Here is a 15,685-nt window from a genome sequence, read left to right as displayed (position 1 = left end):
TTTATTTATCTATTATTTTCATATTTATATCCCGTCTTAATACAAAACGGGTAACAAAACGTATACAAAATCTTACAAAAACAACTAGACCAGTGGTTCCCAAACCTGGTCCTGGAGGCACCCCAGCCATTCAGGTTTTCAGGCTATCCCAAAAGACACACCCACAGGCCACTTTTTACCACATCATCATCTCTTTCTGTTCTCCAGCTGCAACCATCCAGCATTGCTCCATCTGTCCCCCCCCCCCCCCATATTCCGCATTGCCCAATCTGTCTCCCTGTCCTCTCCATCGCCCGCTGCCGCACTCATTTTATGTGGTCTTCCGTTCCTGTGGCGGCCTGTTGCTTCTGACAACCTTCATGCGGCAGAAGGCAGGTGCGGGGATGTTCCCCTGTGAATGCTGGCGCTGGCTCTGCCAGACCCAGAAACAGGAAGTTACATCAACTTCTTGTTTCTGGTTCTGACAGAGCCAGAGATTTAAAATGCAAACCCAAGGCACACCCAAAGATTTAAAATGCAACCTACATCCTAAAATCACCACCAGAAATTACTTTTAATGCAGCTAGAAGTGTGTGCATTGTTGATCAGTGTGTGCCTTCTCACTGTATTAAGAGCAAGCAATATTGGACAACAAAATAAAATGGATAAAATACTTTTTATCCATGTAAACTGGTTTCTACAGATCTAAATGGATTTGCAAATTGGCCTCTTTAGTTACGCAATCATTTTCTTATTAGCTGTGTTGAAGTTTTCAATCTTAAAACCAGCAGAGGGCACTGTAAACTCATAAACAGGTACTTATATGAAAAACTGCTGCTATTATAAAATTACACTTTGGTTTAGATTATTAAAAAGTGCTACCACGATAGCATGTGCTAATTCTATTAGTTCAACTCTGTCATTAAATTATGAAGTACTAGCACATTACAGGAAGTTCTATAAATTGTGCTCAAAAATTGGCGTCAGAAAAATCAGCACTAAGTGGTATTCTATAAAGGGCAATCTGAAATGAGAATACCACATAGAACTGATTCTCGTGCCTAAACTTTAGTGCAGGAATTTATGCCAGCTGAAACTTGGTGTAAATGGCGGCACCCAACTCATGGCATTCTAGCATGTAAATTCTATAACAGTGCATGCAACTTTTTGGAATGCCCATGTCCCTCCCTTGGCCATGCCCCTTTTCAGTTACACGCTTGTGGATTTAGGCACAGGGTGTTATAGAATAGCGCTCAAGAAGATGCATGTGCAAATTCCAATTAGTGCCAATTAAGTGCAATTAATGATTGTTAAAGCTCATTAATACCATGGTTCAACGAAGATTTGAAAAAATTAAAAACACAATCAAGGAAACTGGAACGTGCATGGAAAAAAAATAAGAGAAGAACACACATTCAACGCATGGAAACAGATACAAAGGAAATGCAAATACGCAATTAGATAGACCAAAAGGTCATACTACAAAACTAAAATTGGGCCGGACTACAATAATATGAAGAAACTATACCATCTCGTGAACAAATTACTAGACATAACACCGGTCATCATAACCAGTACTGACACCCCATCTGTAGATAACCTTGCTAAATATTTCAATGAAAAAAATTATAAACCTATAAAAAACCCTACCTCTGGACAACATAGACATAGGAAACTTCATTAATGGGCTAGACCCAACCCCTGGCGAATACCCGGCGGACCGATTATGGTCAAATTTTGCTCTCCTCAGCGATTAAAAGATACTCCAACTGCCACTGTCAACTGGACATCTGCCCCAGCTACCTACTACAGTCTGCCCCCCACCGCTTCATAACAGATCTCACATCCCACTTAAATTTCCCTAAAACATCCTGCTCACCCCAATACAAAAAGACACACATAAAAAAACCAAGCGATATCACCAACTACCGACCAGTAGCATCTATCCCATTAGTAGTCAAACTTATGGAAGGACTGGTGACCACACAACTCAACGACTACATAAACAAATTCACTATACTACATGAGTCACAATCAGGATTCTGATCCCAACACAGCACCGAAACAGTACTACTTACTCTCCTAACTAAATTCAAGCAGGAGATAGCAATAGGGAAAAGCATTCTCCTCCTCCTATTTGACATGTCTAGTGCGCTCAACATGGTTAACCACAACATATTAGTAAGACTCCTAGGTTACTTCGGAATCGGTGGTAACACACTCTCAATTGGATCAAGGGCTTTCTAACCACCAGAACATACCAAGTGAAATCATGCAGAAATATATCGTCACCCTGGAAACCAGATTGCGGAGTACCCCAAGGATCACCACTATCACTGATCCTTTTCAACCTCATGATGGCCCCACTAGCCAAAGCCTTATCCACCCAAGGCCTTAATCCATTTATTTATGCTAATGACGTTACATTATACATCCCCTAGAAACATGATCTGGCAGAAATCACCAACAAAATCAAGCTCAGCCTAAACATCATGAACTCATGAGCAAATGCATTCCAACTAAAACTAAATACAGAAAAAACACACTGTCTCATCATCTCATCCCAATACAATACATACAAACCCACAAACATCAACACCCCAGGATACACCCTCCCTGAAAATTCTCGAAGTAACAATCAACTGAAACCTATCACTTGAGACCCAAGCTAAATCCACCATAAAGAAAATGTTTCTCTCAATGTGGAAACTCAAACGTGTGAAACCATTCTTCCCAAGTGAAATATTTCGCAACTTGGTACAGTCCATGGTACTAAGCCACGCAGACTACTGTAATGGTATCTGTGCGGGATGCAAAGAACAAATTATAAAGAAACTTCAGACTGCCCAAAACACAGCAGCAAGGCTTATATTTGGAAAAACACATTTTGACAGTGGTAAACCACTCCGAGAAAAACTGCACTGGCTTCCAATTAAGGAACGCATCATTTTCAAAATCTGCACGACAGTTCATAAAATCATTTACGGCGAGGCACCGGGATATATGACAGACCTCATTGACCTGCCAATCAGAAACACCACAAAATCAGCACGATCATACCTAAACCTCCACAACCCAAGCAACAAAGGCCTCAAATACAAATCCACTTATGCATCCAGCTTTTCCTACTTGAGCGCACAACTGTGGAACACATTACCAAAAGTAATAAAAACTATGCTTGAACATCTGAATTTCCAGAAAGCACTAAAAACAGACCTGTTCAGAAGGGCATATCCCACCGACCCAACATAAAAAACCTGGACACTTGCGACACAACGTAACCAAAGACCATAACGGACATATCCTAATTCTTTCTCTCCATCTCTAAGTTCTTCACAATTGTCCCGAGTATACATATCTTTATTGTAACATCCGAGACGTGACATAAATTGTGTTTTGGCCTAAAAAGGCCTTCCTCAGGAGTCTATATATATATATATATATAATAAATAACAAATACAAATATATTGATGAAATATTGACACAGTATAACTATATAGACATAAAAGTGACATATGGTCCAAGAGCATATGTATATATACTATTATTAAAACAACAGGGTAATCGATCTGCAAACTCCAAGATGGAAAACAGACGAAGCAGATACGTACGTGGAAAACAATATTTAATAAATATAGATCAATAAAAAATTAGCAAGCCCTAATTTTTTATTGATCTATATTTATTAAATATTTTTTCCACGTACGTATCTGCTTCATCTGTTTTCCTTCTATATACTATCATTATACAAAAATAATAAATGAAATAATTGAATAATAAATAAATAAAATAATTCTAAACACAATATTGATAATAAAATGAATAAAAAACATGAAAATATTAATATAATAAAAAATATTTTTGTTGATCCAGTAAATATAATAAATATGCAACAGAAAGACAATGTAATCTATTGGCCAAGCAAAGTACCTTCTAATGGATGTATGATGATTCTTAGCTAGTCTTAATGGAATACGCTTAATGTCTAAAACCTGAAAAAGGAAGAGCGTTTAAGAAAACAGAAATCTGTAATTGTATATATTAAAAAGATGATGTAACTGCATATATAGAGAACGGAATGAAATGTGTACGCTCTAATCTTGTGGTTAATGGTAAATATTGGCAAATTAGAAGAAAACTGTACCCTTTTTCTAGATGGAGTATAGATGTCACATGTTGAAAGAATAAATGGTGTAACATGTAACAAATGAGATTTATTGTAGACAACTACAAAGTGATGCACATTGGGAAGAATAATCCAAATCATAGTTATTTGATGCTAGGTTCCACCCTTGGAGTCAGCACACAAGAAAAAGATCTAGGTGTCATCATGGACAGTACGCTGAAATCTTCTGCCCAGTGTGTGGCACGACCAAAAAAAAGCAAACAGAATGCTAGAAATTATTAGGAAAGGAATAGAAAATAAGACAAGAATATTATAATGTCTCTGTATCGCTTCATGGTGCGACCAAACTTTGATATTGTGTGCAATTCTGGTCACCGTATCTTTAAAAAGATGTGTTGTTCCAGGCAAGCCTTATCACTGTTCTACCTCACTCCCAGTATGATCAGCATGGAGTTTAAACCCAGTACTGTAAGTATACAGCATCACCAAGATAGAGTCTCAATTCTTTAGCAAATCTTCTTTAAAGTAGTAACTTGAACAAAGAGAAAATAACTTACAGTTTGTTGCTTGAAAGGTATTGTAGCCTCTGCCACCAGAGTCCAGTCTCAACCAGTGTACCCCTGACTTAGGGAACTGGGAGAGGAATATCAGCACATGCTTTGCTGAGAGATAATGCTGTACAGTAAAATGGTTGTAGATTACAGATGTTGGTTCCAGTAGGAGTGGTAAAAAGACTTGATGGAATTACAGTGATATTGCTTGCTAAGTCAGAGAACTGCTCCTACCATGCCCTCAGGGGCAGTGAGAGAGAGAGAGAGAGAGAGAGAGAGAGAGAGAAAAGAAAAGAAAAGAAGGAAGGGGGACACAACAAGCCCAGCATGCTAGAAGGAAAGCAACCAATAGGAAGCCTCCCATAAACCACAAGGAGCCCATCAGAGAGAATTACAAAATTGCATAGATTTGTGGACACACTTTCATCTCTTAAAGGTACAAGCACTGAATACTCTATACAAACAACATGCAACCTGCCTCTATGAATATGGGGCCAGAACAAAAGATATGGCAGAATTAGAAAAGGTTTAAAGAAAAGCAACCAAAATTATTAAGAGATATAACTCCTCTCATATGAGGAAAGACATAAGAGGTTAGGACTCTTGGAAAAGAGACGGCTGAGGGGGGATTATGATAGAGGTCTGCAAAATACTGAGTGGTGTAGAACGAGTAAATGTAAATTGATTTTATACCCTTTCAAAAAGGACAACTAGGGGATACACTCAAAGAAGTTGCATGGCACTACTTTTAAAATGAACAGGAGGAAATAATTTTTCACTCAATAAATAGTAAAGCTCTTGAACTCATTGCCAGAGGATGTGGTATCAGCGGTTAGTGTATCTGGGTTTTAAAAAGACTTGGACAAATTCCTGGAGGAACAGTCTGTAGTCTGCTATTGATATAGACATGGAGAAAGCCACTGCTTGTCCCTGGGATCAGTGGCATGAATCTTGCTACTGTTTGGGATTCTGCCAGGTACTTGTGACCTGAATTGGTCACTGTTGGAAGCAAGATACTGGGCTAGATGGACCATTTGTCTGACCAATTTGGCTATTCTTATGTTCTTAATGATCAAGTCAAAGGCAGCAGAAATGTCAAGAGTAATAGCTAAATAAATACCTTTGTTAAAACTTGTTTTCATAACATCTACAGTAGAAATCAATAATGTGTCAGTATAGTTGTGAGCACGAAAGCTAATCTGATGACTATCGAGAAGGTTATTAGAGTCAATAAAGTCAAGCAGATGGCCATACACTAACCTTTCAATAAGTTTAGCCAAGAAAGGAAAAGATATTGATTTATAACTGTCAGTAAAAAATGGATCTAATGTTCCACCTTTAAAAAAAAAAGGAAGGCCAACAGCCTTTTTCAAAACAGATAAAAAACAAAATCTCTCTGTGGTAACGTGACTAGCAGGTAGACCTGGGCCCTTGATAAATACAGCTACACAGGGGTTAATGGTGAAAGGAAAATATGTATTTACATGCAGAAAAGTGTGTAACCTGTTCTCTCAATAGGTTAGAGGTAAATAAATGTACAAAGACACTTCTTACAGTCCAAGCTGTCTCTCCTATGGTCTGCCCCTATAGGCCCACGGCACACACTTGGTCAACCCTCTATCAGGCAACCCAATTACCTTGTCTCTTCCTGGAATTTCCACTGTTTCAGTTTCAAGATTTCACACTGGGCATTGCTTAGCCCTGACTTCCCAAGTCACATAGAGGGGCATTTTCGAAAGACACGTCTAAATCAGAATTTGGACGTTTTACAAAGATATCCAAATTCTGAACAGGAAAGAAGGTCATTTTAAAAAAAGATGGACGTCTATGTTTTGAGTTCGAAAATACTATGGACTTCCTGTGATTTGGAAGTTTTGTGATTTGGACGTCTTTGTTTTTTGGCCACTTTTGAAAAAAAAAAAAAAAAAAGCATCCAAGGGTAAAATGTCCAAAATCAAGCCATTGGGATGTAGGAGGAGCCAGCATTTTTAGTAGACTGGTCTCCCTGACATCCCAGGACAGCAATAAGGCACCTAGGGGGCACTGCAGTGGACTTCATAAAATGCTCCCAGGTACACATCTGACCATTGCTCCCTTACATTGTCTGCTGAGCCCCCCAAAACCTACCTAAAACCCACTACCCCTGACTTTACTCCACTACTATAGTCCTTACGGGTGAAGGGGGCACCTATATGTGGGTACAGTGGGTTTCTGGTGAGTTTTAGAGGGCTCGCAGTTTCCTCCACAATTGTAACAGGTAGGGAAAAGTAGGAGGCTGGGTGCACCTGTCTGCAGTGCACTGCACCCACTACTAGACTACTCCAGGGACCTGCATGCTATTCTGATGGACCTGAGTATAACATCTGAGGGTGGCACAGAGGCTGGCAAGTAATGTTTTTCATCACGTTTATTTTGGGTGGGGGGGGGGGGTTAGTGACCACTGGGGGAGTAAGGGGAGGTCATCCCTGATTCCCTCCAGTGGTCATCTGGTCACTTGGGGCACCTTTTTGTGCCTTATTAGTTATTTTTATTTGTTACATTTGTACCCCACATTTTCCCACCTATTTGCAGGCTCAATGTGGCTTACATAGTACCGTAGAGGCGGTTGCCAATACGGTTGATAACAAATACAAAGTTATGCTAAGGTTAAATGAGGTAGATGTGAATCAGGCATTTTGGGGTCGAGGGGAATGAGGATAGTAGATTGTCCAGTACGATCATTGGTTATGCTGTGTTGCTGAGTATGGGGATTTACGTTATAAAAACAGGTCTAGCTCAAAACGTCTACGTTTTAGTCCTGGATGTTTTTGCTTTGTTCCATTATGGCTGAAAGACGTCCAAGTCTTAGGAACGCCCAAGTCCTGCCTTTAACACGCCCCTGGCATGCCCTCATGAGATTTGGATGTCCTTCTGATGGACTTCAGAGAAAGACGTCCAAAAAGAGGTTTCGATATTACTGATTTGGATGTTTCTGTGAGATAAATGTCCAAATGCTGACATGTCACTTTCTGGACGTCTTATCTCTTTTGAAAATGAGCCCAATAGTCTACTAGATTGTAAGACAAACTTCCTACCTCAATCCTCTTCTGCTCTGTCATTTATAGGGTAGCACTCCCTGCTAAGACCACTCTTCCTCCCTAGTTACTTCAGTCCTGTTTGTCACACCTTTGGAGTCCTCTGCACTTGGGGCCTCTCCTGCTCTACACTGAATCAGGGCATCTAACTCCAACCTGGTCTGAGCCCCACCCCTCTGACTCAGCCTCAGACATGGCAGGTTAGCGCCACCTGCTGTAAGGTGGCTGAACTGCACCATCAGTGAGGGAGTTCTCTTCACTATACCACCCAATCCCTGACACCCTCATTTAATGAATTTATCCACTAAACTAGTTAGAGAATTAGCTACAATACTCTTCAAAGATTTTATAGTAGAGGGTTGACAAGGATCTAGTTGGGAAACTTAAGATTTTACCCAAGATAAGGTGGCTTGTAGTTTTTTAACAGTTACAGGTGCAAAGTCTGTCCAAAATACATTAGTCTCATCTAAAGGAAAAGTTTCAATGGAATATGCTAATGAATCAAGAACACTGACAATACCTGAAATTTTAGCAGAAAATCCTTCAACAAAGGCTTTGCAAGATAAAGAACTAGGGAAAGTCTTCAGAATAGTACAGTCTGTAGTCAATTTTTTGACAACAGAAAATAGTTCCTTAGAGTATGATATAGATAATTCAATCTAATATGCATATATATGTTTATTTATATTTTCTGTCTTCTCAGGTTCTTTTGCTAACACACTACCAACATATAATAGAACAGAAGTTATGCTTTTTATCATGAGCAAGGTGCCACTTCCATCTCTACAGCACACCTTGGACACTGGAAGACTGGGGTGAGAAGAGCATTTCTTCAGTTTCCGTTGATCATTTGTTTCTTTGTAGAAGTGAGTCATTGCAGAAATATTCATTTGACAGAATAACGAGAGGCCAATATTCGAAGCATTCTACCAACAGAAATGGGTTCTTTAAAACTTGCCAACTCTCTATAAGGGTGAGTTTATAACAGGACAGTTAGGCAGGAAAGGCTCATAGGAACATATATCTGTCTTATAAGGGTTTCCTATGCACTTGTGCCTTTGTAAAATTAGCCCAGGTAAAGGAGGTGCACATATTTAGACTTCATATTTGCTTGTATTTTGTAAAATATATGCATAAATGATAATTATGTCCCTACTCTGCCTATTCTTTCCTTATTTTTACTCATGTAACCCTGGGGCACACCTCTGTCTCAGCTCACTCCAGGGTTTCACTCATACCACCCGGGACCGTGGTCACACAGACTATACTTCTGCCACATACACAGCTCCCACTGGCTGGGTCACTCGAACTGGGCACAGGCCAGGGCCAGAATAAATCCAGTAGGCTGAGGGCAGTGGTGTGCTGGAGCCGGCTCGCACCGGCTCGCCAGAGCCGTTTGTTATTTTTTAAAGAATTTTGGGAGCCGGTTGTTAAACTTTAACAACTGGCTCCCATAATTTGGGCTGGGGTGGCTCAGGTCCCTTCCTGGCAGCGTCAGCTCCAGCTGCCCTGTGGCTGGACGTCTCACTCCGAGTCCGACCCTTGCAGCAAAACAAAAAAACAGTTTGAAACCGTGCGCGGGGTCGTAGCCCTGCGTGTGCTGCTGCCGGCTCCCTTCCTCCTCCCTCTCCAAAACAGAAAGTTGCATCCTGAGGGGAGGGAGGAGGAAGGAAGCTGGCAGCAGGGCGGCCCTGCACACAGTTTCATACTGTTTTTTGTTTTGCCCTGCCACAAGCTTGAGGATCGCAGCTCAAGGTTCTTGATTCAGGCCACCGAAGTACCGGCCCGGGAAAAGAAAAGAAGCTGGCAACAGTGATGTATTGAACTATTTCATTGCATCATACCTTATCTATCAATCTATTATTTCTACTGCAGTCTATCTAATGTATCTTTTTATTAAGTCTTTATTTGTGTTTCTTTTCAAACAGTGTGCAATCATCGTCTTTCTAGTTTGCATTGTTTGGGTTACATGATTGGTTAATGTCGTCATTATATACCAGTACAACTCTTGTTGGTGAGAGAATATCTTTAAATTCAAGATAAGAACTGTGCTAAAACTCTAGAGGAAATGACTGTAAAAGGAGAAAGCTTCTATTGCACTTTTTCCTGGATGTATATTTCTGACAAGGAGATGGTATCTGTCTAAGGTATCTGTTTCAAATGTCTTCATTGTGTGTCCCTGAATATACTGTGCACAGTACCCCTTTTACACATTAAGGGGGGTAGTTTTTAAGTTGTGGTTGGGCTGCAGGAGTCAGTAACCTGTGGCAGTTCTGCTGTACATGAATAACATCGCTTGTGATCAACCTCACAAGCAGCATTAATCATACTGTCCAGGAACTTGGGCCGCTAACCAAATGCTTCAGGGTCACATCTTAAAGGGGTTAGGCATTATTTTGCTGCTCTAGCTCTCCCCATATCACTTTTCATAGCTCGAAAAGCCCAGCTGATCATAAGCCTCCTCGCATCAATTCCTCCTTCCTCCGAAGCTCCACTCATATCACTCACCCCAAGAGCTCCCCATCGGGAACAATCCTCAGTCATTTCCGCCCTGCTGGTGCCAGGCGCAAAGGTGCTAGCGACCCCTTGCAGTGGTCTCAGGATGCCACGATAAAGTTTCCAATGCTGGTTCCCGAGGAAGACAATGAAACAAGGTCTTGTGGAACTGGAGGTGGTTTGGAGCTCAGACATTGAAGGTGTATTTTGATTACAATGCTCAAGATTCAATTATCAAGTATCATAGAGACAAGAGCACAGGCGTTGGAATGGAAGGACCAGGAGGCACACCAGGCTCAACCCATTCCCACCCAACCTCCCACTGCTGCGGCCACCACTGCTGCTTTTTCAGCAGTGGCAGCAAAAACAGAAAAAAAGATTGCAGGGCTGCAGGTAAAAAAAGAGGTTAGATTGAGAACAGAAGACATATTAAGTCAAGATTCCTCAGCGGTTTGGCTCTTTCCCCTACCCCACGCAGCCATCATCCCAAACAAAGCAAACAGTTCTTTGAGCTGCTGCATCCATGTTGTTGTTCTTTAATGTTGGTAGCATGTTTATTTAATCTCACTTACATGTTCAAACATGCCAGCTTTTCATAGGTAGAGCAGTAAATTGTTATAAATCGTAATTAGTGTGTCATTTGGAGGAGGGGCTGGTTATAGGGCCACTCTAGCACGTATTCTATTCATGCAGATATTTTTTTTTCTCCTGGAAAGAACCACTAAAACAGATACCATATTATGAGAATTAGGTGCTCAACATCCAGAGTTTCTATCTATTTACTTATTTTTAAGTTATTTATGACATTTATATTCCCACATTAAACGTGAATTAGGTTGAAACCTGGGAGCATTTAAAATCTTTCTTTTCCTGTGCCTAGATCAAAAGAGAAAGATAGTCGGCATCCCTGCCAGCAAAGGTATGCCTTGCATGCTCGCTTGGGGGGCAGAGGGGAGAGTGAGCAGTGCGTTGCCCTCCAATCCACCTCGGCCTCCCCCCCCTACACATTGTATGGCTGGCTATGCCGAGAGAGAGAGCCTGTTGTTAAAAATTTTCCAGCACACCACTGGCTGAGGGTACTCTTTCTCGGGGCACTCTCGCTCAATAATTAGTCAGCAGTCTCAGTGCTGAACTTAAGTACATAAGTAATGCCACACTGGGAAAAGACCAAGAGTCCATTGAGCCCAGGATCCTGTCCACGACAGCAGCCAATCCAGGCCAAGGGCACCTGGCGAGCTTCCCAAACGTACAAACATTCTATACATGTTATTCCTGGAATTGTGGATTTTTCCCGTCCATTTAGTAGTGGTTTATGGACCTGTTCTTTAGGAAACTAACCTCTTTTTAAACTCTGCTAAGCTAACCGCCTTCACCCAGTTCTCCAGCAATGAATTCCAGAGTTTAATTATGCATAGGGTGAAGAAACATTTCTCCGATTTGTTTTAAATTTACTATACTGTAGTTTCATCGCATGCCCCCTAGTCCTAGTATTTTTGGAAAGCGTGGACAGACGCTTCACATCCACCTGTTCCACTCCACTCATTATTTTATATACCTCTATCATGTCTCCCCTCAGCCGTCTCTTCTTCAAGCTGAAAAGCCCTAGCCTCCTTAGTCTTTCTTCATTGGGAAGTTGTCCCATCCCGCTATCATTTTAGTCGCCCTTCGCTGCACCTTTTCCAATTCCACTATATCTTTCTTGAGATGCAGCGACCAGAATTGAACACAATACTCAAGGTGCGGTCACACCATGGAGCGATACAATGGCATTATAACATCCTCATACCTGTTTTCCATATCTTTCCTAATAATACCCAACATTCTATTCGCTTTCCTAGCCGCAGCAGCACACTGAACTGAAGGTTTCAGTGTATTATTGACGATGACACCCAGATCCCTTTCTTGGTCCGTAACTCCTAACGTGAAACCTTGCATGACGTAGCTATAATTCGGGTTCTTTTTTCCCACATGCATCACCTTGCACTTGCTCTCATTAAACGTCATCTGCCATTTAGCCACCCAGTCTCCCAGTCTCGTAAGGTCCTTCTGTAATTTTTCACAATCCTGTCACGAGTTAACGACTTTGAATAACTTTGTGTCATCAGCAAATTTAATTACCTCGCTAGTTACTCCCATCTCTAAATCATTTATAAATATATTAAAAAGTAGCGGTCCTAGCACAGACCCCTGAGGAACCCCGCTAACTACCCTTCTCCATTGTGAATACTGCCCATTTAACCCCACTCTCTGTTTCCCATCCTTCAACCAGTTCCACATATGTGCACATGTGTACACATATGTGTATGTGCCAGTATTCTGGTCATTTACACATCTTCTTGATCCCTAAATGTTGGCACCTCCATTATAGTGGAATGGAGGAGTATCCCAATGGTTAATGCCATGGCCTGAGAACCAGGGAAACCAGATTCAATTCCCTTGTGACTCTGGGTAAGTTACTTAACTTTTTATTGTAACCACAGAAAGGCAGTAGTATATCAAATCCCATCCTCTTTCCTGTAGAATTATGCACTTCCTCTCATTGTATTATCTTACCCTCCAATATTGAGCCAGCGGTGGATAGCATTTTTGCTGTCCGCCGCCGGTGTTAAACCCAGATATTCAATGCCGGGCTGTTTCCGGCGACTGACATTGAATATCCAATTTCATTTTCGACCACAACTTAACCGGTTAAGCTGATATTCAGCATTAACTGGTTAAATGCTTAGTGTTTAAAGATAGACCTGCTATTTATGCAGCCTATTTTAACTACAAACATAGCCAGTTTGGCATTGAATATCTGCGTGTAAGTGGCTATGTTGCGAGATATAACTGGTTAGCGGCTAGCCGCTAACCACAGATATTCAGCAGGAGATAACCAGTTATCTCCCACTGAGTATCCGCGGTTAGGTGCTAAAACTGTATTTAAGTAGCCGGTTAAATAGTTTTGAATGTCGGACCCTTAGTGCCTAAATATAAGTGCCATTTGCAAACTAAGAGGTTCTTTTACCAAACTGCAGTAAAGAGGGCCCTGCAATAACGGCGGGTGCTATGTTTGCCGCACGCCAGGGCCCTTTTTACTGCAGCGGGTAAAAAGCCCCTAAAAAAGACATGTCCATGTGGTAAGATTATTCTTACCACATGATATAAAACAAAAAGTGAGGAGAACGAATGAGGATACCAAAAAATATATTTATTCATATAAAAAAAATATTTTGAAAGATAACGACCCGACACGGCCGTGTTTCGGCCCAAAGGCCTGCCTCAGGGGTCTTTTTACAATCTAAACATAAACAATGGAAAAAATAAAATAGAACATTATGGATAATTATATTGTATATAATAAAATAGCAAATGACAAACAAATACCAGAAGTTACAACATGAGTTAATATGTAAATTTGAATTAAAATTATATGATGAAAATATATAATAAAATTTCTTAACAAATATGGATTTTAAAACACATGGCATATATAAAATTAAATAAAAATTATATAATAAAGGATAAGGAATGTGAGGATGTGCATACATCTACAATTATCATATAACAGAATATCAACCATGAGCTAAAAATATTAAATAATATTAAATATTAAATAATAATATGTCGGGTCGTTATCTTTCAAAATATTTTTTTTATATGAATAAATATATTTTTTGGTATCCTCATTCGTTCTCCTCACTTTTTGTTTCATATCTCACGGATCCGTGAGGGTTTGTACCTCCTTTTTTTTGCTGCTATTCTTACCGCATGACCATGTGGGGGGGGGGGGGGGAACAGTTACCGCCACCCATTGACTGGACTACTACCAGTGGCCACGTTGGGCTGGTGGTTGTTCCGGGTTGCTGGCAACCCTTTAATAAAAGAGCCCCTAAGATTATAGACTACTAGCACTTATGCATGTGAATGTTATGCTCTCAACAGTATTCTAGAGTATACAGAGCACATATCACATAACTGCAAAGGGGCGTTCACAGGAGGAGGGGAATGGATGGTTCCCACACTTACACACTTAGGACTAAATTCAATAAAGGTGGTAGAACTAGAGGACATGAATTGAGGTTACAAGGGGGCAGACTCAGGAGTAATGTTGGGAAGTATTTTTTCACGGAGAGGGTGATGGATACGTTGAATGCCCTCCCGCGGGAGGTGGTGGAGATGAAAACGGTAATGGAATTCAAACGTGTGGGATAAACACAAAGGAATCTTGTTTAGAAGGAATGGATCTATGGAATCTTAGCAGACATTGGGTGGAGACACCGGTAATTGGAGAATACCAGTGCCTTGCTATTAATTTAGTGCTAGGTCAATTTGTAACAAAACAACTATTATACATGAATTGATTGAGGACTCAGAGGTAGTTTTGGTGTTAATAACTGAGACATGGGTAATGGATCACTTTAGTTCAGCAATGTTAAATATTTGTCCTTTGGGGTATAAAGTTGTGCATAGTCTTAGACTTGATAAAAAAAGGGGCAGTCTAGGAATAATTCACGTTATTTTTTTGGAGGGGTCACGTGGTGCCATGCTGATGAGCAGACGCTAGATTGCATATTTCTTTTAAAATTAAAACTATGTCCATCCTATCTTGATTCACCCCCCCCCCCCCCAAAGAATTTCTCTAAAGACTGTAGGTAAAACTGTGTTCATTCAGGGCTTATAAATATACTTTACTCACATATCAGAAGGACAATTTAATAAAATAGCATTTCCATGGGTCAAAAATTGCCTTCTACGTGAAAAGGCACAATTGTGGAAAAGCATGTAGATAGATTTTATTTTTCTTTTGATATTTGTACCTTGGGGTTCAGGTCATTTATTTTTCATTCCCTTCTCCCATGTTTTGGCAAGAGTAACTTTCACCGGGCCTATATGATATGAAATGACCTAATTTACACTCAAGTACTTGAGCTACTGAATGAAATTCTGCAACTTCAAGCCTGTTTAATAGCTTGTATTGATGTATACATGGCTAAAACCTTCAAATTAGTGCACATACCCCCAGATTCTATACAGGACATCCAAATTTGGGCGCATAAACGAATTAGTCTGTTGGGTACTAATAATCAATTATTGGAATTAGCAAGTACTTAATTGTCAGTAATTAGGAGTTATATACGGATCTGCTTCATGTCCTATTCTATAAGATGTGTGTCTAATAACTTCTAAAAAGGAAAAAGACAAGTAACACTGGTCTTGTTAGGATTATTGCTTCTGCTACCTGTGTTCATAATTGCAGGAACAGAGAGTTTGTGCTGCACCTTAATGAAGTTTCAGTAGCAGAGTAGATAATAATAATAAACAGTTTATTGCTTTTTATTTACAAGCTATTTCTATAAGAATTTATCTGAATGTTGCCTTTTTTTAATTCTACTTCAGAGATATTAGAAATCGACTGATCCAGATGATGCTATTGAAATCCCTTCTTCAGGTAGGAGGCAGTGTATCTGATGACACAC

At 40.3% G+C, this 15,685-nt stretch overlaps 1 protein-coding gene across 2 annotated transcripts in view; it reads left to right on the top strand.

The window, feature by feature from the left end:
• EFR3B (EFR3 homolog B) overlaps positions 1-15,685 on the top strand; it is a 295,910-nt gene that overhangs the window by 238,467 nt on the left and 41,758 nt on the right. For both annotated transcript variants that reach the window (XM_030198680.1, XM_030198681.1), the window contains 2 exons: positions 8,434-8,545; positions 15,606-15,657. In XM_030198680.1, coding sequence (XP_030054540.1) covers positions 8,434-8,545; positions 15,606-15,657 — 164 coding nt within the window. The remainder of the gene's footprint in view (positions 1-8,433; positions 8,546-15,605; positions 15,658-15,685) is intronic.

The sequence above is a fragment of the Microcaecilia unicolor genome, chromosome 3 (assembly GCF_901765095.1).
Source record: "Microcaecilia unicolor chromosome 3, aMicUni1.1, whole genome shotgun sequence".
NCBI classification, from domain to species: Eukaryota; Metazoa; Chordata; class Amphibia; order Gymnophiona; family Siphonopidae; genus Microcaecilia; species Microcaecilia unicolor.
This window is presented reverse-complemented; position numbering and strand designations above follow the sequence as displayed.